This window comes from Oenanthe melanoleuca, chromosome 1A (genome assembly GCF_029582105.1).
Source record: "Oenanthe melanoleuca isolate GR-GAL-2019-014 chromosome 1A, OMel1.0, whole genome shotgun sequence".
Classification (NCBI taxonomy): Eukaryota; Metazoa; Chordata; class Aves; order Passeriformes; family Muscicapidae; genus Oenanthe; species Oenanthe melanoleuca.
Genome location: NC_079334.1, coordinates 23510625 through 23534455, shown reverse-complemented (window position 1 = coordinate 23534455; position 23831 = coordinate 23510625). Strand labels below are relative to the sequence as shown.

At 42.9% G+C, this 23831-nt stretch overlaps 1 protein-coding gene across 2 annotated transcripts; it reads left to right on the top strand.

Annotated features, from left to right (window-relative positions):
- The first annotated feature begins 227 nt into the window (after positions 1–227).
- On the top strand, positions 228–21582 carry RANGAP1 (Ran GTPase activating protein 1). Of its 2 annotated transcripts, none has more exons than XM_056511921.1 (17): positions 228–440; positions 975–1012; positions 2978–3115; positions 4260–4387; positions 5294–5353; positions 6017–6196; positions 7029–7163; positions 8339–8497; positions 8667–8780; positions 10286–10385; positions 11086–11170; positions 11560–11701; positions 12165–12278; positions 12592–12694; positions 14307–14395; positions 16088–16209; positions 20444–21582. In XM_056511921.1, exons 3-17 carry the CDS (start codon positions 3004–3006, stop codon positions 20511–20513), a joined length of 1713 nt encoding a protein of 570 aa, XP_056367896.1. In that variant the 5' UTR covers positions 228–440; positions 975–1012; positions 2978–3003; the 3' UTR covers positions 20514–21582. The 2 variants fall into 2 exon arrangements, with proteins under 2 accessions (XP_056367896.1, XP_056367906.1); XM_056511931.1 differs by having other exon boundaries at positions 348–440; positions 2997–3115.
- The last annotated feature ends 2249 nt before the right edge of the window (positions 21583–23831 follow it).

Below are 23831 nucleotides of genomic sequence, written 5' to 3'. Positions count from 1 at the left end.
TATCATGCCAAGTACGAACAGGAGACCCCAGGGACATTATCTAGGCGAGGCTTCACATCCGAAGGTGCTCATATCCGACCGGCGAGCTTGCGGGAGCTCCCTCAGCGACACTCCCGCGAACGCGGGTTGTGAGAGGGGCCCGCATCCGCAACCGAGGCAGGGACAGGACTACAGCTCCCGGCGTGCCCCGCGGCCACCGCCGCGCGCGCCCCCGCAGCCCCGCCCACCCGCGGCGCGGCGACACCGGCGGGGCTGCTGTGCGGCGGTGGAGCGCGTCCCGTGACGTCACGGCGGAGCAGCCAATCGAGGAGCGAGGAACAGAACGGCCGGCGTTCAAATCCTCCGCCTCCCCCGCCCGCCCCTGACCCAGCGGCCCCGGCGCGGCGGCGTGAGGCCGGTGTTCCCCGGCAGCAGCTACCGGCGGCGGGATTCCCGAGGAGGTGAGGGGAGAGGCGGCAGCCGCCGCCGTTGGCGGCCGGCGGAGGGGGCCGTGCGAGAGATGGGGCGATCCCGCGGGCTGGCGCGCTTCCCGGCCCCGCCTGCGGGGGGCGCTCCCAGGCGCAGGCGGGGTCCCCCCTCATGGGCGCGCGTCCCACGGGTCCGTCCGCGGCTCCCGCTCCACGCTCCCGGCCCCCGCGTGGGGTGGGAAGGGCGTTCCGGCCGTGCCTTGGGCCCCGTTCCGTGTGCGGCCGGGGCTCGGCAGCTCCGCGGGCGAAGAGAGGCGCCTTTGGCCGCCCCTGGGCGAGCGAGGCGCGGAGCCCTCAGGGACTGGTGGGGCGGGACCTCGGGCTGTCACCCCGCTGCCAGGCCCCCGCTGCTGGGCGGGCACAGGTACCCGCCGTGTCGGCTGTTGGGGTCGACGAAGTGTTGTAATTAAAGTATCCATCTGAGTGAAAAGGAAACTTGTCTTCAGGCATTTCCAGATCCTGGTTGGGTTTGCCAAACACTGACTATTTTTTTTTTTCCCTCCAAAGCTTTCTCTGTGGAAGAATTAACAGTGAAGAGACCTCTGGTAGGTTGACAGTTCGGTGTGGCTGACGTGTGCCATGAAACATGCTTCAGGATGTGACGCTGGATTTGTGTGTTGAGATTAGGAGGTAGCCTGTGTGTAAGGTGAAAAACGACAAAGTAGATTCAAGGGAAAGAGGAGCCAAGAGGATGAGTTCATCTAAGGAAGATGATCATAGTAGAATGGAACTGGTTTTTAAGAGTAAAATTGTTAATTAAACTAGTTGGACAGACTGACTTCTGAAGATACTAATTTTAGTTCCTTTCTGGTAAAGCCTTCATGGCTTGGAGGATGTCCTCTTTTTCTTCCTTCTCAGTATTGGATTGGCAGGTGTTGGGAGTGTCTGTGAATTTGGCATCTGCATGGTCTGGTAGGAGTGGAGTAAGTTACGTGGGTTTCTTTCCACTGGCAGCACTTACTTGAGAGGATAGTCATCCTAGAAAAATGCTGTTCTTCAGCCTTGGAGATTTTCACCCCCTGTTTTGAAAAGTGATATTAAAATGAAAGACCCCTGAGGAGAAGTCATACTCTGGGGATGCTGGAGGCCTCACAGATGGAGGAAAGTATGTGTATGTAGCTTTTGTATAGGGGATGTTTTAAAACCAGCACTGTTGACCTCAAACAGCTAAAGGAGTGTGAGGTCACTTCTAATCAGACAAGAATGGAAGAGAACCAAGAAAACCAAGAGTTTTCTGTTGTAGGAATGAAACTTCATACCGTCTGACATCTAAAGTCTGTGATTCTAAGCATTAGTTGTGTGTAGTCTTTTATCCCAGCAGAGGTAGTGGGATAAGAAATGTACTCTGTTTATCCTGCTCGATGGATGGAGGCCAGTTTCTTCAGACAGTGATTAATATTCATTAATAGTGCTATGCAGATGCTACGAGGCACAGCTAGCTTCAAACTTGTGCCTCAAGGCTAAATGTTCACTAATTTATTGTAAATGTAAGATCATCCTGTTTAGTGTGGGATGAATTTGTGTGGAACATCTGAAAGGAAAGAGCACCCAGGAAGCTGAGAGAGTTTTGTATGCAGCACACACAATGTTTTCAGCAACACAGTGGTTCTGGAACTGTGCTGACAAGGGCACTACTGGGAATATCACTGAAAAGGAAAAGCAACTGTGTTCATTCTAGCTTGCTTTGGAGAGCAGGGAAAACTTGCAGCACATATAATTAAAGGATGGGGTTTGAAATGAGAGGAATATTGCATTGTAATTGTTAATCTTGCACAAAGAGTAATGTGGCCTTAATCCATAGTTTTACCTACTGTTTATTTATGAAGTATAACAACTCCATCAAAACCCAAGTCTCGTCAGTGCTGGAGGAATCAGCACCATCTGACTGGTTGACTTTGGAATATTAATCTGGCCTAGCTGCCTTAATTGAGCTCTGGGGAAAAGTAGTAATGGCACTGAAAACTCCATTAGATATCAGAGTAACAAAAAATACATTAGTGTTCAGATAAATGTGGTTATTTGTATTGATGCCTGTGAGAGGCTACCTGGAACTGAGGCTAGACAGTGTTAGAGGAGTAGAGTAGGTATTTATTAAAAGGCCTGTAAAGGACACACCTTTGGGCAGCACAAGAGCCTGGCCATGGATCTATCCAAGATGGATGATGGGTCACATGTTTTCACACTTTTATAAGTTTTGGTCCATTTACATATTGGGGTTAATTGTCCAATTACAGCTTCAGGTTATGAAGTCCCATCCTCTGAGATTGCTTTGTCATTGTTTACACTTTTTGGGCCTGAAGCTGCAATGGTGTCCTTGGTTCTTGGACTGGAAGAGGATTGTTTTGTCTAAACTGTGAAGAGAGCTTGTTAACACTTCATATGAAATTCAGAGTCACACACTAATGCAATAGAGAATCTGAGAAATATAAAAGCTAAAACATAAGGCATCATTATAGATTATGTATTGTAGATAGACAGTTTTTATGATAATGGTTTCTTTTAATTGACAGCTCTTAACTTTGGAAAAAGCAGGAAAATGGCATCAGAAGACATCACTAAGCTCGCAGAGTCACTTGCCAAAACTAAAGTGGGTGGTGGACAATTGAGCTTCAAAGGCCAAAGCCTTAAACTCAACACAGCTGAAGATGGTAAGAGAAGATACCTTTGTGCTTTGGAAGCATCTCCCTGAAGTTGTAAAATATTGTGGTAAACCTTCTGTCAATCCTGCATAGACAAGTTGTCGTAACATGTCTGTGATGCAGGGGTCTGTCAGCTACAGCTGCTTCTTATGGGGGCATTTCCTTCCCTTCTGGTACCCTGCTTTGATCTGGCAGCCTGGCAGTGCTGCAGCTGCTGTTTTGCTGTTGTATTCTTGGTGTTCTCTCTAAGTGCTTCTAACAGTCCCTGGGCATTAGAAGTGCTCCTTTTAAGACAGTAAACAAGTGCATCACAGCTCTTGGAACAAGACATTCACAGAGGAATGGGCTGATATGTTAGCCTGCTGCAGTAGTTCACTTTCGTCTGTCTTGTTGCTGTATGGGTGTTTCACAATAAGCCTTATGGTGGCTGCTATTGTAAATATCTGGAGAAAATATATGTATTAGATCAGCATTTGTGCCATGCCAAGACAGACAGCATGTTTTTATGTTTTTCAGAGAGGTTACTTGCTGTAATGCCTTTTTTTTTTTTTTTTTTTTTTTTTGCTTATGCTGAAAATGGAGCTTTTTTTATAGATTGTTTTAGTAGTTCAAAGGCAGTGAACTATGGGAAAAGGCCTTGGAGCTTGGGAGCAATAGCAAGTGCCCATTGGCAGGAGAGACTCTAGCTTGCTTCTTTGCCTTGCATAGGATTACTGTAGATTTAAATTGTTCCACCCCAACATGTTTGCTAAACTGGCATTACTTCTGCTAGTCAGTGGGAACTTTTTTCTGTTGGTGTGACACCAATTCCCATCAACTTTTAACTTAGTCTCTGCACCTCTCTAGGGACATGCACTCTTGCTTTTAAACCATGTGCTGAATGGCAGAGGAAAATTTTATTTGGGAAGTAAATAAACTTATTGCAAATAGGAAGATGGCTATCAGAATAGAAAAAAAAATTATGAGAAGGCAGGGTAGGGAATGGAGAGTGTTCTTTCTGGTGGCCTGACACTTCAGCTCTGTTCCCATTGCTATTTCAGGTGTTGTTCACTGTTTTTACTAGAGGTTGAGCAAGTATTACTGGATCTCAGAGGGTTTCTGTGGTAACCAAGACAATGGTTAAAAGACCAACTAGATTATCTGCTTCTTGCAGCTGAAGAAGTGATCAAGCAAATTGAGGAATTTGATGGCCTGGAAGCCTTGCGCCTGGAAGGCAACACAGTGGGTGTGGAGGCAGCAAAGGTTATTGCCAAAGCCTTGGAGAAGAAAAGTGAGCTCAAGGTGAGATTCTCAAATGGGGAATAGTCAAAGGGGAGAAACAATGTGGAAATACTTAAGGCCTGTCTAGGCTCTTCCTGCAGGAACCTGCCTTGAGTTACCCCCAAAGCTTTCTTGGTGGCTCTTCCAGGATGAAGAGCAACCTTCTGAAAATACAGCATAACTTGGAGACTTTAGGATAATGGAAACACCTTCTGCATTCCTAACTTCCTGTTTAGAAGGCTTCCAATCTTAAAGCTGGGAAATTGTGTGAGGGAGAGCCTCTATTGAAGGCATCATCTGTGAACAGAGCCATGGCAACAAAACACTAAGTTCAAATGAAGTTCTCTGGAAAGCTGAGGTGGATCTTCTGCAGAGCAAGTCTTCAGAGATGTCTGAGTAGGGAAGAAATAATAGAGGAAATGCAACTTTGCCCAAGCTCTGTTTTCCTGCTATTGCTCTGGCCTCATGTTAAGGGGATGCTGTGCTGCTAAAGACACTACACTGTCCCTTGAAAGAGAGTGGTATGAGACATTGATATGCATTAATCACCCAAATGTGGCTTTTCAAGTAAGGTCAGGTTGTTGAACTTCATACCTTAGTAAAATTTGCATTGCTAATGTATTCTTCTGTTTCCTGTTGATTTTTCCTGTGGTAACTTTCTCAGCAAAAAAGAATTCCAGCTTGAACACAAGCAAGAATTCTTGTATAATGAGTATGGTGTGCATTTGTTACTTCATCCTTGCAAGTGAAGTGATTGTAACACTAGTTCTTGCAGCTCTTCAGTACAATCAAATGACAACCCAAGGGAAGGGAGACAGCATAAAGCTGTCCCCAGTGATGCAAAGCAGCTTGTATGTGTAAATGTTTATTGCAGCTATGTTGACCTAAATATTTTAGTGGGTTTTATCTGTCTGCTTCTTATTTTAGAGGTGTCATTGGAGTGACATGTTCACAGGCAGGCTGAGGTCTGAGATCCCTCCTGCTTTGGTAAGTAAAAACTAGATCTGAGACTTCTGACTAATATAACCCCTTTTCTCACCTGTCATACTTTTTATGGGAGTCTGTGTTTTGGTACAGAGCTGATCCCTCTCTGTGCTGTTAGCACTAAATGTCTCAGAATTGGTGAGTGGTTCTCTTTTGTTCTTACTATATGAGATGGAGATGAGTTGATTAAAGGTTAAATGTGCATCCATGCTGGTGAAGGAGCTTTTCACTGGGAAAAACATCTTCATAACCCAACAGATAAAGTGAGAGCTAAGCTTTCTAAATAAATCATATGGCTTTGTTCTCTAAGACCATTAGAGAGCTCCCCATCTCCTTGAGTCCTGTGAAGCCAAAACACAAGCTCAACATTGGTGAAAACAGTATTTCTTTCAGCAGCATAGAGCAGAAAATTCACTTTGAGAAGTATTTGACCTTAAAGGGATGGGATAGTGTCTTGGTAACTGCTTTATGGTTATCTTTGGCTTAATTTGCACAACTTCCTCTCTGGATTTAGCAGTAAAGTTTTATTTCCCCATGCAGCTTTACAGAATGTCTTCAAAGTGGAAATTTTTTTGCAGTATCACTGTCATACCTAGCCACTGCAGTGATGCTGTCACTAAAAGTTAATCCATTCCCTCCCACCCACTGCCATCTGTTTCCTTACAGATCTCTTTGGGGGATGCACTCATTGCTGCTGGAGCCCAGCTGGTGGAGTTGGACCTGAGTGACAATGCCTTTGGGCCAGATGGTGTGCGTGGCTTTGAGGCTCTGCTGAAGAGCCCTGCATGCTACACTCTGCAGGAACTCAAGCTCAATAACTGTGGCATGGGCATTGGTGGTGGCAAGGTAAGGGTTATCCCCTCTTTGGGAGTGAAGCTGGGAGCAGTTTTTGGTGGTTGCCAACTCCCCTGCTCAGGGCAACTACACCAGGTTCTTCAAGCTTTGTCTAGTCAGGTTTTGAATATGGAGACTTCACAAGCTCTATGAATAGTCTTATCCCAGAATTGAGCAACCCACACAGTAAAAAAAGAGAGTTTGTGTTAAAATGGTGCTTTCTCTGCACTTCGTGCAGTTGTCTGACTCTGCCTTTTTTTTATACCACCTTTTCCCCTCATCTTGTAGTTCTGGCTGCTTTTAGACATGGCTAATACCTCCCCCAGAGCCTTTTCTCCCGCCTTAATGATCTTGGGAGTCAGTATTATCCTAGTGAGTAAAATTCTCCAGTTCTTCAGTTGTCCTTTGCTGGATTCACCTCAGTAAATCCATGTAGGATCCTGGTATTGGACACTGTGCTGGGATGCATTTCATAGGGCTAAGTAGAGAAGAATCTGACTTGCTGTGAGTGTTTTTTCCCAAAGCAGCCCAGTAGAATATCTACTTCAAGTGTGTATTGGTAGCTCATGGTGAACTTCTTACCTATATATGCTTGCCTGATTAGAAGCAAAATGTTCTTGATTGCTCAGTAAGTTTTAGTGTTGCAAAAATTATCAGTTCTTGCCTGAGACCCCAGTGTGCAAGTGTTGCAGGCAGAGACAGTTTTATTGTATACCTTGTTGTAGAAACAGGTATGCTTCATGATTCCCAAAGTATTTCCCAAGAGGTGGACCTACAAAACACAGTAGGGATTCCTGTAGAGTGATAATGCTGGGGGAGTATAAGCTGCTTGTTTTGTCTTTAGATATTGGCAGCTGCTCTGAAAGAGTGTCACAGGAAATCAAGTGCCCAGGGCAAGCCTCTTGCTTTAAAAATATTTGTGGCTGGCAGAAATCGTCTGGAGAATGATGGTGCCACTGCCCTGGCTGAAGCCTTTGGGGTGAGTATCAAACCAGAGCTGCTTTGACAGCAAGGTATGATTCAGTGCTAGTGTTAAAGATGATGCACACAGAGTTTGCCTCAGCTTGGAGGCAGGAGCTGGTGGTCTGTTCACCAAAGATGTTTCTTGCTCCTGAAACTGGAGTCTTCCAACAAGTGGAATTAGAGTTGGTGATGGAGTGTTTATGTGACCTAAATTTTCAAACACATAACTAGCAGCTATGCAAAGTAATTATCTGAGGGAGAAATAGTCATCTCCTGAATAATTTAATAGTCCTATTCCTTTTCCTCTCTATGCTAATGGTTGTTGACTGGCACTGGAGTAGGTATCCCAGCTTGTTTCCTTGAGTGCTGCTTTATTCAATCATGTGGCAAAAGCAGCCTGGTGTTTTTGCTAGGATTGTCTGGTCAGAGCTTCAAGTGTTGCCTGGTTTTCTCTAGCTGTCACTAGCCCACTTCCCTTTTGTGGGAGGAAGGGAATTCACTGTGCTTGGGACAACCTAATTCCTTTTTCAGACCCCAGTTGCTGCTAGATGGGACTTATGAATTATAATGCATACTGTCAGGTATATTGACAGTGATATTTTAGGTTACAGGTTGACTTTTTTGTAAAGAACTGCCTAGATGTGATTTTGATTAGTCAGTAATCATGGGAAAAATTTTAAATACTTTTTAAATACTTCAGAGTTGTATAACAATGTGATTCATGGAGAATTGGGATTGAATAGCACTGCCAAAATGGGGTTAATTACTCAGTTAAATCACATGCTGTTTAGTCCATAAACAGTACATGTACTAGCTTTCTTACATGTTTGCTTCTGTGGTCAGGGCAGAATGTAGATTTTAATTAGAAAATTAAAGTGATGTTGTATAGTTTATTTCAATGTTGTTGAACCACAAGTAAAGAACTCTTGTTCTAAGTTATTTAGAGTAGGCATATAGGACAATTATATTTATCTCTTTGAATCAGGGCTTTGTATTTAACTGACGCTTGCAATGTGTCTGTGATTTCACTTAGATTTGTGACAGAATTGCTGGGAAGTAATTCACTGTAGAAGAACTGATGGAGTTTTGAAACTGAAAACAATTTTAAGTAAATCCTAAGAGTGGAGCAGTATGCTCTTGAGCTGAAGTATGTTTTCTAAACTTTTTTTTTTTGTCTACATCCTTTCCCAGATCATTGGGACTCTAGAAGAGGTCCATATGCCACAGAATGGAATTAACCATCCTGGCATAACAGCGCTGGCACAGGCCTTTGCTATCAACCCACTGCTTAAGGTTATAAACTTGAATGACAACACCTTCACAGAGAAAGGAGCTGTGGCCATGGCTGAGGTGAGTTGTTTTAAGCAGTTGGTTTGGGTTCTGTCTCATGTCTGGTTGGCATTAGCACCATTGGGTTGGTGGGACCATGTCATGCTGCAATAGGAAAGATGACATTCCAGAAGTAATAGAAAGTTCACTTACATGTTCACTTTCAAATCTGTGTTGTCTTGCTCTGCAGACTCTGAAGGCGCTTCGGCAGATTGAAGTGATCAACTTTGGGGACTGCCTGGTGCGTTCCAAGGGTGCTGTTGCTATTGCTGATGCTGTTAAAGAAGGGCTTCATAAATTAAAGGTATTGTCTTCTTGCTGTTCAGATCTTTTGAAAAATGCCAAGTTTCCAGTGTCATGTTTTCTGTTAATTCTTCTACCACTACAGAGTACTTTAAGATAGGATTCAGTTCCATGCAGGCTCTGTGCTCACAACTGAAAAGCAACAAGCTGTGCTATAGATCTGTGGCATCCCACCATCCAGATAGGGCTGTGCTATGTGGAGGTGTTCCAGTAATCTGTTTAGTCTTTGCTTGATGTTTTTGTAGCTGTTGGCTCAATTCAGTAAGTGCTGCTCAAGAAATCTGATAATGGAAGTAATCTGCTATTAGAACTTTGCAGAGCTTCAAGAGTGGGGACTGGCACAAAGGGAATTTCATAAACAGCTTGTCTCTTCAGCATTTCATAGCTCATACAGTTAATGCTTTTTCTTTATTAGAGCATCAATCAAAGGTGCAAGTATTTTTGGTTTTTTGGTGATACCACAGCCTCTTACATTAGTATTTGCACAGGATTTGAATCTGACAACATTCTGGACAGGCTGAAGTCAAATTAATAACATAAGCAAACTAGGATCTCTAGAAACACCTGCTGTGAGTCATGACTGCCCTGAGACAGATGCTGAACGTGTGATTCCTAGTCAAAGACAAAATTTAAACTAATACCTATTTATGTGTAAGAGCCTGGTATAGAAAGAAGTTCTCTGTGGTGTGTAATCCCTTGCTTGGGTTTCTGCTGGTTCCACTGGAACTTGTCTGAATTTCCCAAGCAAACTTAACTAATGGGGTATTGAGATGAACAGACAGAAGTTAAATAATTTTTTCCAGAGCAGAAATGGTTAAGGGAAGGTAGCATGAAGCAATTGCAGCTGATTCATTCTGTTCAAGGACTGCTTCCCTTCTGCTGTTAATATTCAATCCCTTGTCTGGAAGGGATTGATTGCCCACAATGTGGAATGTGGGGGATGGTGTCTGGCTGTTGAATTACTTTACTCTTACTAGTCCACATGGTTTCTCTGCTGGCTGGGTTTGTCAGAAATAGTACCATTCATGACTTGTTTTTTGAAGGCCTTAATTTTCATCTGAGGTATCAAAGGAAATGTGCAATCTGTTTAGTACAGTAGCTGCCCTTCTTCTATTAGACTTACTGAAGTGTGAGTTTTGGGGTGCTCTTGTGACCCTTGATAAGTGAAGATCTCCAGTCAGCTGATTGCTGAGGACTGAAATTTCTGCTGCCTTTTAGGTGAGCAGTGATCTGTAAGTTAAAAGTATTTAAAATTTTTAAATTGCCACCTTTAATAGTGCTGCTCTTAACCACCAGTACATTTCAAAATTCCCATTTCAAGTATATGAGGTCGGAGGATGTCAGGCTTTATTTTCAGTTAGTACCACTTTTTTTTTTTTTTTTTTTTTTTTTTGCTGGGAGTCTCTTCAAATGACAGTCTTTCCAGGACACTTGTGAAGTGAAGCTTATGGATATGATAGATGTTAATAGGAATTGTGCATACAAAATGTTCTTCTGCATTTTTAGGAACTGAATTTGTCTTTCTGTGAGATCAAACGAGATGCTGCTCTGACTGTTGCTGAAGCTATTGAAGATAAGACAGAGTTGGAGAAATTGGATCTCAATGGTATGTAAGTTTGCTAGATCAAAGTATGTCTAGTTTGATTCCAATGAGAAACCACTAGGAATGTTGACAACCATATATTCTATTCTTGAAATTGCCAGCATATAAAAACCTACTCAGTAGCTGAACTTGAATGACCTTAGGACAGGAAATTGTTAGATACTGAAGGCTTTATTAAATCATGAATTAGTTAATTGGTAAGCATTTTTGGTACCTTTGATAAAGTGGAAAGATTAAGCTGATATCTGTACCTGTTTTTAGTAAGACTGATTATCTCAGATACTTCATACTTGCAAACAGAAACCTTTGTGTGCCACTCTGCAGGAGAGTGTGAGAACTTCTGACTTCTCTTGGCCTTTGCTGTTCATACCTTGGGTCACTGCATTTCACTGGTGCTGAGCTGTGTGTCCTTGTTTTAGAATCACTAAGAACAAGAGCTGTTTAGAGACATAACAGGAAGTCTCAAACAGATTCTGAAGTGTTAGGGGATTTTCCTCTCCAACCATTGTATAATGCTACTGCAATTTGTTTAACAACTGTTTGATTCTGTCTGGTAAGTGCAGCTTGTGTTGCTGCCTCTAAGGTGCTGTGCAGAAGTGGCATGTTTGATATCAGAAACAAGAGACAAGAATAGACAGCTAAGGCCTCAAGAACAAACTTGTGTACATCTGTCAAGTCTGCTCCCTTTCCTCTATCAACCTAGGTAACTGTCTGGGAGAAGAGGTGTGTGAGCAGCTCCATGAGATCCTTGAAGGCTTCAATATGGCATCAGTGCTGGGATCTTTGAGGTAGGCGTGGTACCATGGTTTAAATCACCAGTTTTCTGACAATTTTCATCAACACTTTCATTGACATATCTCATTTTAAAATAAGAACTCTCATTGCTGGTGGATGTTGGTTTGAATGTGGAGCACAGCCAAGGATGTGTCTTAAACTTGTCTTGTTTTCATTGTTGGAATTACTTTAGAATAAGTAACTGATTGTTTGTTGATCTTTTCTTGCTGTTCTCAGCTGGGTGACTGATGTCTGAGTGTCCTCTTGGTGTGCTGTGCATGATATGTTCTTGCAGTAGGACTTTGAGGAGAGGCTTCTCTTTTTGTTCTTGAAAAGTTTTGAGTGTCAGTGTACAGGAATTCCAGGTGTCTAATTAATGGGATGTGTAACATTCATATCCTAGCGATGATGAAGGGGATGAGGATGATGATGATGAGGAGGAAGATGATGAGGAAGAGGAAGAAGAGGAGGAACAGCAACAGCTGAAGGAGAGGGGAGCAGAAGAACAGGAGTCACTGACTCCTAAGAAGATAATTGATTCACAGGTAAGCTTACTGCCAGGTGGATTCTTGTTTCTTCAGCTGGAGAAGAGTAAAGGAGGAAATGAGATTGTGGAGTCAGAACTTAAAATTCTGACAGACAGCCACATTCCTGCATGGAGTGGCACTATTGTAACAGCCAGATAACATTGAGGAAATAAAAAGGATTTGTGAAAAATGTTTTGTTAAAGTGTGCATAAAGGGAAAGGCTGACTAGTGGTTGTAGCAACTCACTAGCAAAAGTCTTCCATGTTCAGAAGGTGGTGGGGACCTTGTACATGCAGTGCCATGCCCTCATGTTAGCATATCCTGGCCATTCCAGCTCTGGGCTTAGGTCAGCTTCAGGCTGTTTTCAAACAACCAGGTTCTGGCCTGGTATAGCTGTGTCCTTGAGGTATCCCATCTGCTTTTGCTGAACCAATTTATTTACTTCCAAGAATAAACTTGAGATGGATTCTTCCTGTTCCAGGCTTCAACTCCAGTGCCATCTCCTCCTGTGGATGTTGCCACATTCCTTGCTTTCCCATCACCAGAGAAGCTGCTGCGACTAGGACCAAAGTGCTCTGTGCTGATAGCTCAGCAGGTAGGTGAGCTGGTGCTTGTCTGGGCGTGGTTTTTCTCTCAAAATTGTTTAATTGCCAGAGGTGATAACTTGACCTAGATTGGGCTCACTGGAGAAAAGATTCAAAAGAACCTTATGGAAGCAGATGATTGCAGCTAATGCTTAGACTGGCATCAGAGCTTCTACATAAAGTAATTTTGTGTTGCTTGTGATGTGGCCAAAGCAAAGCTGATGTCAGTCAGCTGAAGACTGTAATTCTTGCCACAGCCCTAGCAGAGATCCATGTTGTGTAGCTGTTTAGCAGTTAACTGATATGTTTTTTTCCCTCTTTCAGACAGATACATCTGATGTAGAGAAAGTAGTTGCAACCCTCCTAAGGATATCCTCAGTCTTCAAAGATGAAGCCCCAGTGAAAACAGCAGTGCATGAAACAACAGGTGACTGGCACAGGCACCTTTGCAAAGTGGGACAAGGCCCCTGTGAGCCAGGCCATTGGGCCTTTTTGTCCTGGTAGATAAAGTGCCAAGCTGTGCCCTGCTGTTGTGGAAGTGGAAGATTCATTCTGAACCTGGCATATTTTGTGCTGCCAAAGCCTTTCTCTGTTGTAGCTACTGTTACAGTGGGCTGGTGCTGCCCTTACTGCATCTCCTTGATGCTGGGTTGTCCATAGGCAGTAGTTCTGTGTTTTAAGGTCAGTAACCTTTCCAAGGCTGCTGATTTAAAAAGCATTTTGCAGGAAGTAGCCTTCCTGGTGTAGTGTTACAAGATAGTAAAGAGAGATCTCCTAGCTGATGTCTCTTCTTTAATTTCTTCAGGAGAAGCAGAGATTTCCAGCATGGGGCAGGACCCAGAAACCAATGTTCAAGCAAGGGACTGTTTCTCACACTATATTGGAGTTGTAGTTTGGGTTAGGCCTGGTTAATGTGTGGACTAATAGTATATCCCTTGATAGTTTTCCTTAGAAATAGGAATTTCCAAATAATCCTGGTCATCTGACCACTCCCTTTCATCTTTTTCTAATCCCCCAGCAGTGCAGTTCTCCCACATATGAGCTACCTGTCACTATTGTGCAAAAGAACTGGATCAATTCTTTTGAAGACCACTTAAGGTGGTGTACTGTGGAATTTCCCTAGTTTGGAATTTCTTTGTTTGGAATTCGTAGACATGGTGAAGCTTGTTTTACAAACAATAACATAATAGCTCTCTATAACTTCAGTCAGTTTGAAAGTCATTTGGCACCTCACTGAGCTGGTGCACTTTGGCTCATGCCCATTATGAGTTGTCTCCAGTAAGAAATGGAGCAAAGGATATTACTGTTGTCCCATGTGTTTATGTACATATTTACCTTTATTCCTGCTTTTTCAGGAAAGGTAAAACATGGCAGTTACTTTCCTTCCATAAAAGCAGTCATCAGTGAGGGCCCTGGTTAATGTCTGGCACTGTTCTAGTGAATTCTGCCCATTCTAAGAAAACAGAATTGTCAGAGCTCAGAAATGGGTTGCCTTGCCCACCTTGTACACATGAGAGGTTAAAGCACTGGTTTGCCCATTGTTTGTGGCACAGTATTGGTCCTCAGAGAGCCCAGAAAACAGCTGAAAAAACTTTGTCATTGTGTTCTTTCATTCCTTGTGGTTTCAAATGAAAGGTGAATTGTTGCTGGCCTTTAAGAAGTCAAGGCTCTACCTCTTGGTGCTCATGTTTTTATGCATGTATGCACATGGCATGCATGCTCAAATGCACTGAGCAGAGCACCTGGTGGTTCATAGGACTGAGGTGTGTTGCATCTGAAGCTTGACAGTGTGGAAATTCTTGTGTGGGCTTTGTGTGTTTTGCTGGATTTTTAAAATTTTTTTTTTCTCCTTTATACTTAAGGGGTTTTACCTTTTGTGTGTTTCAGAGCTTATAGCTACAGAGGCAAATGAAATCTTAACAGATACTATCTCATAAAACCGAGTTAACAGCTGAGTTCTGTATCATCCATTTTAATCTTAAAATTCATAAATGTCCTTTCTCTGTATTAATTAAACTAATGTGCTTATCTCTTTTTAGATGCCTTGATGAAAAAAGCCTTTGGTTCTGCCACATTTAATTCAGATGCATTCATCACAAACCTCTTGGTCCACATGGGACTACTGAAGGTGAGGAAGCAGGAAAGAGTTAAATCATGGTCTGTTTAGGCTGTTGAAGGCCAGACTGGCAGGATTTTGGGTAATTAGGTTGCCATGGAAGCAGCTGAGTGCCTGTGCATGCCTGATGCCCAGGGACAATGGACGTCTGCAGGTCCAGCAGAAAGTGCAAATTGCAAGGTTGCATTAGGATGAAGATGTCACCTTTTTGTGCATCTGCTGCTTAATGTGCTCTGCATTCTCAGTCATTTCCTGAAGGTAGGGTGAGTCAGGTAGGATGATCATGCTCCTGCTGGACTATGCTGTCTATAAAAACCATGTCAATGTCATTAGTTATTGGGGTCCTTTAGGGCATTTCTTGAGAGCATGTCTCAAAAATGTTTATCAGCTACTCATGCCAGATCAATGACATTCAACTTATGCTTTTGAGACTGCCAAATGCTACTGTTAAGTGATTAGTTGCAAGGAATAAACTTACTGTGAGAAGATGGACAGTCAGTAGGAAGCCTGTGATTTTCATAGAATTAGTGGCTTTATTTTCAGTGGGGTGACTGTGGAGAGGTTCTGTCTGCAAGGGTTAGTGTTTCTCACTTCCTCAAACTTGGACTAAGACAGTTCTGAACTACAGAAAAGCCATAATCTGTTACAACAGCCTGCTATTAAACAGGTTTATGAATGTCCTGATAATATCCAGCTTGGGGTCCAGACTCTTGTGAACATGTGTGGATATGACTTAATTTCCTAAAAATCAGTTTGCCCTCTCCCTGTATTCATTGTATACTGGACCAACACTGAGCTTCCCACTTCCCAGAAAGGTCAATGGAACCCAAGGTGGCATTTGGTTCTGCAGAGTTCCTGTTTTGAGGACAGCCACTTTCCTCTTGCCCATATGGAAAACAGCAATATGCATGAGGTACAAAGCACAAACCTGTGCTCCTGAAGAATTCTTTCAGGCCAGGAAGTGGCACTGATGATAAAGCCCTGGAAGATAAATCTGCTCACTGTCATCTGTGATGTTCACCAGTCCCCTGCATGTGGAGAAGATGAATACTCCATTTTCTGTCCTATGTAGCTGGAAGCATGTGAGCAACAGATATTCTTAATACTGTGAACTCCAAGGTCATACAGCAGGAACACAGGTCTATATCCTGTCTGCAGGATGAGGAGTTTTGTTGAAAGACCAGTAGAGAAATAAATGAAAACAATGTAAGAGTTTGGACATGTAGGGTAGCATTGCATTAGGAGTAGGAATAATTTATGCATCATGTAAGCAAGGGGATGACTGTTAATTTTATCTTGTACATAACTGAGACCAGTTCTGGGAGCACTGCATCATGTTCTGGAGGTGGTATAAAAATGAGCTGCAGAACAATACAATAAAAATTAAGGAGACTGTGTTCTTTACGGTCTGAAGTCTGGTGAGATTCCTCAGGAGAACACTTTGACACAGAGCCTCTTGCAGGTTCACTACTTCCTTTCTCCTGTTAGTAATGCTGTCAGTTGCTAAGTACTAGAATGTCTTGATACATTATTTCAGGTGCTGGGAGACTATGGTGTTGTTCACCTTTGTCTTGTACTTAGTCTAGTGACCAGCTTTCTCTGCTGCTCTGTGTGGGAGCACCTCATTCAGAGAGAATTCCTTGTCTGTGAATTACGGTGGGTTAGATCAAATCCCAATTGTCTGATTTCTTGTCTGTTTCTCAGAGTGAAGAGAAGATCAAAACTGTTCCAAGCCTTTATGGTATTCTTATGACCTTGAACCATATGGTCCAGCAGGATTATTTCCCTAAATCCCTGGCCCCAGTTCTCTCTGCTTTTGTTACAAAGTGAGTATTGTATTTGCCATACAGTCTTCTCTGTGGGAGCTTGTGAAACTGCTTGAGGGTTAATAGCTACATGTAACCTGTTGTGAAAGCCCATAAATGTCTGTTCTGAAATTGAGAATTAATAGCTTAATGGGCCTCTATTCTATCTTGTTTACAGTATGTGAGGTTCAGAGTTAAAAAAAAGTCCTGAAGAAGGAAAAGTGGGAAGTTGGCTTTGCAAGGAAGTGGCTCTGGAGGAGAGACTGCTAATGCCTCTCACAGAAGAGCTATTTTGAGCTTAAGGAAACCTGCTGGGTTTCTGGCCATTGCCTGAGTGAGCTGTGGGTACACTGGATCTAACTATGCCCTCCAAGTCATCCTTCAGAGTTAAGAGAGTCAGCAGAGCTCTGCAGAGTTGTCATGCTGTGTGACACTGAACACCAGCGATGAAAACTGCAAAGCACAAAGACTGAATTTGCTTTTAAATGGAACTTCCTACTGTGACAGCAACAGAGTTAGTGAGTTTTCTGAGAACTAAATTGGGAGCATAAGTACTGAAGAAACTGCTTTTACTAACTGCCTGTATTTATTGTTACTTCCACTATAGGTATAGAACCAACCCACCAGCTTTAGCGTTTTAATGTTTTTAATGGTTATGGAAACAATGTCTCCTGAATTAAATCAGTATCAACTTCAGCACTGATGAGATTTAAGGGAAAAAACCCACCAAATGGATTTGCAATAGAATTGCATACTGCTGTTCAACAGTCAGAGGAGAAACAGCCCAAGAATGTCACTTTAGGCAAAACAGCAGAGGCCTGAAACCTGTTTGGACCTTGGCTGGTTCAGCATGGACCATGTGCTGTGTGGGGTGAGAACAGCTTTTTAACAGGTTCCAGAATGAGGCTTAAGCCTCCCTCAATATCATGGGTTAGCAGCAGCTGCTTAGGATCCCTTGCTGGTGAAAGGTGGAAGCATCAGATAGTTGTGAAAGAAGGGCAATAGGAATGCAGTCAAGATATTGGTAGTCTGTCTTGGTTCTACTTGGCTTGAAAGCTGATAGGGGAGAAGAATTTTTCCAAGCATTGGTGTGGCTCATGAAGCTGTCAAGACTGATATGTAGCAGTGGTTTGTATGTTCCATAAGCACCAACCATGCTGAGGTCAGTTTTGGAAAATAAAGTATCTTATTTACACGTGTGCAAATGCTACCTGGAGGCCCTTCTTGTGGAACACTTTGCCTGCTGCCTCCTCTCTTTGTGTTGATCAGGTTAAGGCACTTACATGCCAGTGACCATGTGCTTTACTGACTAAACAAATACACCTTCAACTCAATCATGACAGGTTTCAGCAAAAAGTACCAGGACTTAGCATGTGAAATTACTCAGACATATCACTGAATTTCTGCTATTTCTACGCTGCTGCCTTGTTCTTGCTTGTTAATTGAACCTCAGCCCTCAAAATGCAATTTAAATTGCTAGTAGCTGAGAATACAGAAGAAATACTTTGGTTCAGGGCTTTCAACTGTCCCAATTGTCAGGTAGCAGTGCCCAGAGTAGCCTTATAATTTAAGTGTGCTAACAGATTTTGTTCAGAAAATATACTTTTCTCCTTCTTCTTGTACATGTAGGCTTTTTGCAATAAGTGTTTTTAAGCTGCAGATGATGCTGTGTGTGACAAAATAAAGAGTAAAATTTTGGTCTTCATGAACTCATCAACAAAAACCCTATTGACTCCAGAGCATGCATTTCACTGCAAGAGGGGAGAGTCACTTGGTGCAAGTATAAGACTGTTCATAGCTTCTACAGAACCTAAGTGAGAGCTGAGACCCTCTCTGTGGCAGATATTCCTGTGCTATGTACCAGTGCTAATGCCAAACCTCCACTGCCCCTGGTGCTATGAGATGCTTGCAGCTGAAGTTTTCTTCTTTGCAAACTTGCTGCAAGCTGTGATTTTATAGGGAAACTTTTGTCATGTGCTGCATAATGAAGTGCACACTAGCTGCAAGCAGTCTGTAGGCATTTCTTACAATGCTTTCCATTAAGGGGACAAGGACAACAGCTCTTAAATATGTATATGGGTAAATGTAAATAGTTTGAGAACCCCACAGTCCAGTTAAAACAGCCTGTTGTGTTTTAACCCCAGCAGCCACTTAATCTCACCCCAGTGGGATGGGGAAGAGAAGGGGAAGAGTGAAAGTGAGCAAACTTGGGGGTTGATGTGAAGATGGGTTAATAGGTAAAGCAAAACTGCTTCTGCAAGCAAACCAAAACAAGGAATGAATTTACCACTTCCACCCTCTCCAGAAAAGCTCCATCATAGCTAGCTTCTTCCTTCTGCTTTATCTGTGCTATGGAATATCCCTTTGAACAGTTGGGATCAGCTGTCCTGGCTCTGTCCCCTCTGGCTTCTTGTGCACCCCTGACCTGCTTACTGGTGGGGTGAGAAATAAAATGCCTTGATGATATGTGAGGCCTGTTCAGCAGTAACTGAAAAATCCCTGTGTTACAAACACTGCTTCCAGCACAAATCCAAAATACAGCCCCTCCTGTGAAGAAAATTATCCCAACCAAAACCAACATACAGCTTCTCAACCTCCATCTCTTGTCTCTTCTTGGAATTCAGTCAGAGTGAAATTGCAATCCTGAAGTTAAAGCTCTACCTGGTTAACCTAATATTCAGAATTCTGCAACAAATCTAATTCCACTCTGTCAGACCTATGATTCCTTTACTTGCAGAAGACTGATATGCATTTTTGTGATATTTTCTATTTTTTTCTCCTTTTGGTTTGCAGTTAGCTCTTTTGGGCTTTTAAAGCTCTTGTAGCAGCCTAGGCCAAAGCTCTGCTGTCTTTCACTGCAAGGGGCTTCTGGCATAGGCACTTACTTCCTTCCTTTTGTGACAATTTATTGTTGCAGGCAGTATTCTCTATTCAATAATAATTACAGAATTATGGATACAGACTGTAAACAGCATCCATCTTACTCTGCTTGCTGTCAAGCCTTATTTGGGTTTCTTGGACGCAAGAGGGTGCTGTGAATCCATATGTGCTTTTCCATAATTTTTTAGGTGCAAATACTGAAAGTATGTGGATGTCTGTCTGCCCACATGTGACTTACTGGAGGTGTATCACATCACTGGTCTCTTTCAACAGTCTAGCATAGAGTGGCAGGCAGGTAACTCCACAGCAAATAATGAGGATTTTATTCCTAGAGGGGGCTTAATGTTAGGAGAGGGAGCTGAGGGATCTTGTCTGTGATCAACATCAGTGGTCCAGGTTCCCTATTTAAAAAACTGGGCAGCTGCCTGGATGGACCCAGCACCCTCATTGCAGACAGGGCTGGGTCTTCCAAAGATAAGGGCTGAAATGTCTCCCAGCCACTTGGAAGATAAACTCCAAGCTGTAATTCTGTGACACTGTGTGTTCAGTATGAGTCATTGATTGGCTCTTGTGGGGAATAAAAAGGGTTAAGCCTTCTCCAAGATGTGCTTCTATTAAACTGCAGCCTCCATGGAGTGATGTACCAAACAACCTCTGCTGCTATTGGTTGTGTGCTGCACACATGGATGTGAACTCCTTGCTCCAGCCTAGATATTCCAGTCTTTATCTCAGTTCACCTTTCTTTCCCAAATTGAGTAGGCTTCACAGCTGTGCATTGTTAAAGATTATTTTGGTGCAATGAGGTGGGAGAGAGGTAAAATTAATGATTTCTATTCTCAGAACAGTAGAAAACATTGGATTAAAATTCTTTGGAGAAAGTTCCCTAATGTATGGATTGAGACTGGTAAAAGTTTCAGTGATGCTGAGCCAGCAATTATCCTGCAGAAACAGAAATATACATTACTGGGAGGCAATGGTAACATTACAGAAATTTAGTCTCATGTTAACCCTGCTGTGAGTGTATTTCCGTGGTTTAATTTCAGGGAGCTGATTATTCAGTGTAAATCTAACTTGGCTATTGTAGCCTCTGTCTTGGGCCCTTTCAGGTGATGTTCTGCATGTTCTGTGGGCTGTTTGTAAGGCACCCTAAAAGGTTTCCCTGTTGCCTTTTTTTCAACCTGGAAATGAAACCAAAGATAATTTAGTAAGGAGGTAATATAAAAGGGGGTCTTTATTTGAAGGCCTCAGAGGCAGTCCATCCCCCCAGGGGTAAGTACATTTTATAGGTTTTAGAGTTTATTTGCTCTGTTAAAGGCAGACACAAAGCCATTCTTAAATTCAGATTTAAATTTCTATCTCTCCTTCCTTTCCACAGACCCAACCGTGCTCTTGACTCCTGTTCATTTGCTCGCCACATGCTCTTACAGACCCTCCACCAGCTGTAAGAGACAAGAGATGTCAAGATGGCAAGAGAGATGTCCTTCCTTCCCCCAAGGACTGTCATCAGCAGAGAGCTCAGAGCTGCATAGTGGGAGAGGATCCCAGAGCCCATACAGACGTGCTGTCCGGTTTTTTTTCCTTGTAGGAAGTCTGTCCTTCCTTCTGCTTTCATCAACTTGAACAAATCCTTGCTGAATTGTCTTCCTACTCCTCTTGAAGTGATTCCCTGGTCTGTAGGGCAGGTGCTTATGCTAAAGTAAGTCTGTACTGCTGTGAGCTCAGCATGAATTAAAGAGTTCTCCATTTTGGCTGCATTGGCAAGGGTGCCAAGACTAACAGAGGGCCCAGAAGAGCTCTCATCTGGATCAACCATTGATCGAGTTGGGCATTTATTTTATTGGACTTTGACTCCTGCCTTATAGCATTTAGCACTGTGCCAGAGGGAGGCTGTGCTGCTGCTGCCTTGCTTCTCTGGGCCATGGGGGTGCTGCTCATGGCTCAGAAGGGTGATGTGTGATCCCCTTTGGTTCTTCTTTCAGGTCTGTTGTCAAAGGCAGTGTGTGGCTGATTTTTATTTTGATATACTCTTCCCCTTCTGTGGCTTGGAATATTTGTGTAGTGTGGCTGATCCTGGTGGCCATTGCTTAAGGGAGCGAGCATATTTTATTGTAAATTTTTTTTTGCCATTGCCTGTATTTTTTCTTCCTGCCCTTTTCCTTCTCACCCTGAATTAAATAGGCTTGGTTTGGAAATGAATGCAGTCCATGAAATCCCTGTGGAATGTGTCCCTCTCTCTTCCCTTTGACAAAACACTGCGCCCGTGTGCACTGTTCACATGTTTGAAAGCCAAGCACATGTAAGAACATGGAGAGAGAAGGTTGTGCTTTTCTCTTGCACTGAACAAGTAGCAGCAGATGCCCCTAAGTCTGTCTGGAGGATTGTCCTTGTGTCCATCTGTGCCTTTGAACCACCATGGCGTTCCTCCATACAACTTACAAATGTTTGTGTCAATTGCCTGAAATATTATGTAAATAAAAAATAACTCCACAGCTTTATCATGATTTATAAAACCTACACTGAGATTTGGAAGCCTTCTTTTGCAGTTCTGTGTCATTGCAGAGTTTGCAGTGGAACACAAAACTGGACTGGGGTGGAGCCTGTTTTGTGTGAGTAGAGAGGCACCAGTAAAATGAGAGGGAGCCAAGCTATTGAGTCACAAATCTTGTTTCTGCAGTTCCCCATCTCTTTTCTTGGTGGTCTCCCGCTCCTGTCCAAAACAGGAACATGGCAGAGGAGCAGGTTTCCCTCCAGGCATCTTCTAATTCTTAGCACAGTCTTAATAGGAAAAGCAGTGCCAACGCTTAGGAGCACTACCCTGCCACTCAGCTGTAGGTAGTGCGAGGCAAACATTAAACTTGTTACTGTCCCACATTCCCAAGATGAGGAAAATTTAAGCACTTCATCTCATTGGCTAAAAAACAGGCTGGAATTCACATGAATATTCTCAGGAACCTCTCAGCTTTCCTTAAAAATGATTGGACTAAAAACTCCATCACAAGTCTTTCCGGTGTGACGTCTGCACAGCCAAGATTTGGCCAGCCTGTCTTGCTGGATTCCCTCTGTAAAGCTGTGACTTGATGCTCTGACCATTTAAATGCTTTTTTTTTTTTTTTTCTCCCCCTCTTACCAAATTGCATGGAGTAGTTCTTGAATTTTGCAGTGGTTGTGAGAAAATAAATGTAATCAAACAAAGGGCCAGATCTGTTAGGCAGAGCTCTGGGGTTAGTAAGGTTGTACTACCCCAGCATTCATAAAGGTCAGATGGTTACAGACTCATGAGAGCAACATGACATTTAGGGCTTTGGCCAGATTCCAAATTGGTGTGGTCAGTCTTGCTTTTCTTCAGAATTTGAGGCTTATTAGCTTATTTCTACTTCCCCTTTGGAAATACGCAAAATAATCTTTTTAAATGTGGCCTACTTAGCAAACCAGAACACTCAGCTTGCCAAAATGTGTCTGTGCTTTACTCTTACAGCACAGTGCCTTTGTATGGAGCCTTCCCTCAGTGATTTTGCACAGCTACAACTTTAATAGTGTACTGTGGTTGTGGGTGCAAAACTCACAGATGAGGAAAATGGAAGCTCCAGCTCAGATTCTCAGGCACAGTTCTGAGACTGCAGATGAAGATTTTCCTCCAGACAGAAATAGGGAGGAGTTAGGATGTTGTGGTGTATCCTATAGGACATCAGCACCTCTCTTATGGGCCTTATTTTCTTGAAGGTGAGAACAAAATAATTTTAGATTAATTTTGGCTTGTTAGAACTGTCAAGAGTGCCTCACTCTTTCACAATTTCATTCACCTTCCTGAGGAAAGAAGTCTTTGGATCCAGCAACTGACAGGAAACACAACTGATGATGATTATTTGTATAGTGTAAAGGTACCTTTTCCTTTAATTTGGGAGCACTTGCACTCTCTCTCTGTGTCCCTGAGTTCAGCTGAATAGCAGCCAAACTGCATCACTCAATTATTTCATTAGACTTTTGGAAAGACTAATACATGCAGGACAGCAAGGCTGAAGTAAGAAGGGCTTCATGTCAGGGGTGGGAAAAGGATTTCTCTGCTCTGAGAAAGAGCTGGAAAACCTGAATTTCAAATTGATCTAAGAAACACAATAAAAAATATTTAATATTCCTGACTGTAGGATGAACAAGAGCAAAAGAGGAGATAATGGCAGGTAGAATTCTTGGCTCATTAAGGAGGAAAGTTTGCTGTAAAACGTCATCTCTGGGTTCTTGCAAGCCTGTGAAACCAACGGAGGTTCTGAGTCCTAAAGTGCATCAAATGCTGAAGAAAAAGCATAAATGGGAAATCCAATTTCATCAAACATTCTAAAATCATGCTATCAGTTAATTATTCAGTCTTTTCATTAAATCACAGAATGCTTTGGCTGGAAGGCTCATCTCATTGTCCTCGTGGGCAGGGACACCTTCCACTATTCCAGGCTGCTCCAAGCTCCATCCAGCCTGGCCTTGGACACTTCCAGGGATTCTGGAGCAGCTTCCCTGGGCAGCCTCTGCCAGGGCCTCACCACCCTCCCAGGTAAGAATTTTTTGTCTTCAAGAAAAATTACCCAGCTGTTGGAAGTTTTTCACAATTCCCCTTTTTAAAGCAACAGAAAAAAGATCTCCTAGGAACTTAAAAATTCTTTAAAAGGTATAAATTTATATGTACTGAGTGAATGTAGGACCTTTGACAATGCCATACTTCTTTTCACAAATGACTTTTTTTTATTTTTAGGGAACTATTCATATTTATTTGACCT

Excerpts from the sequence above, each read along its gene's own strand:
- RANGAP1 (XM_056511921.1), top strand. The coding sequence starts at position 3,004 with ATGGCATCAGAAGACATCACTAAGCTCGCAGAGTCACTTGCCAAAACT. Across the intron at positions 4,388-5,293 it reads AGAAGAAAAGTGAGCTCAAG|AGGTGTCATTGGAGTGACAT; the intron begins GTGAGATTCTCA and ends TTCTTATTTTAG. Across the intron at positions 8,498-8,666 it reads GAGCTGTGGCCATGGCTGAG|ACTCTGAAGGCGCTTCGGCA; the intron begins GTGAGTTGTTTT and ends CTTGCTCTGCAG.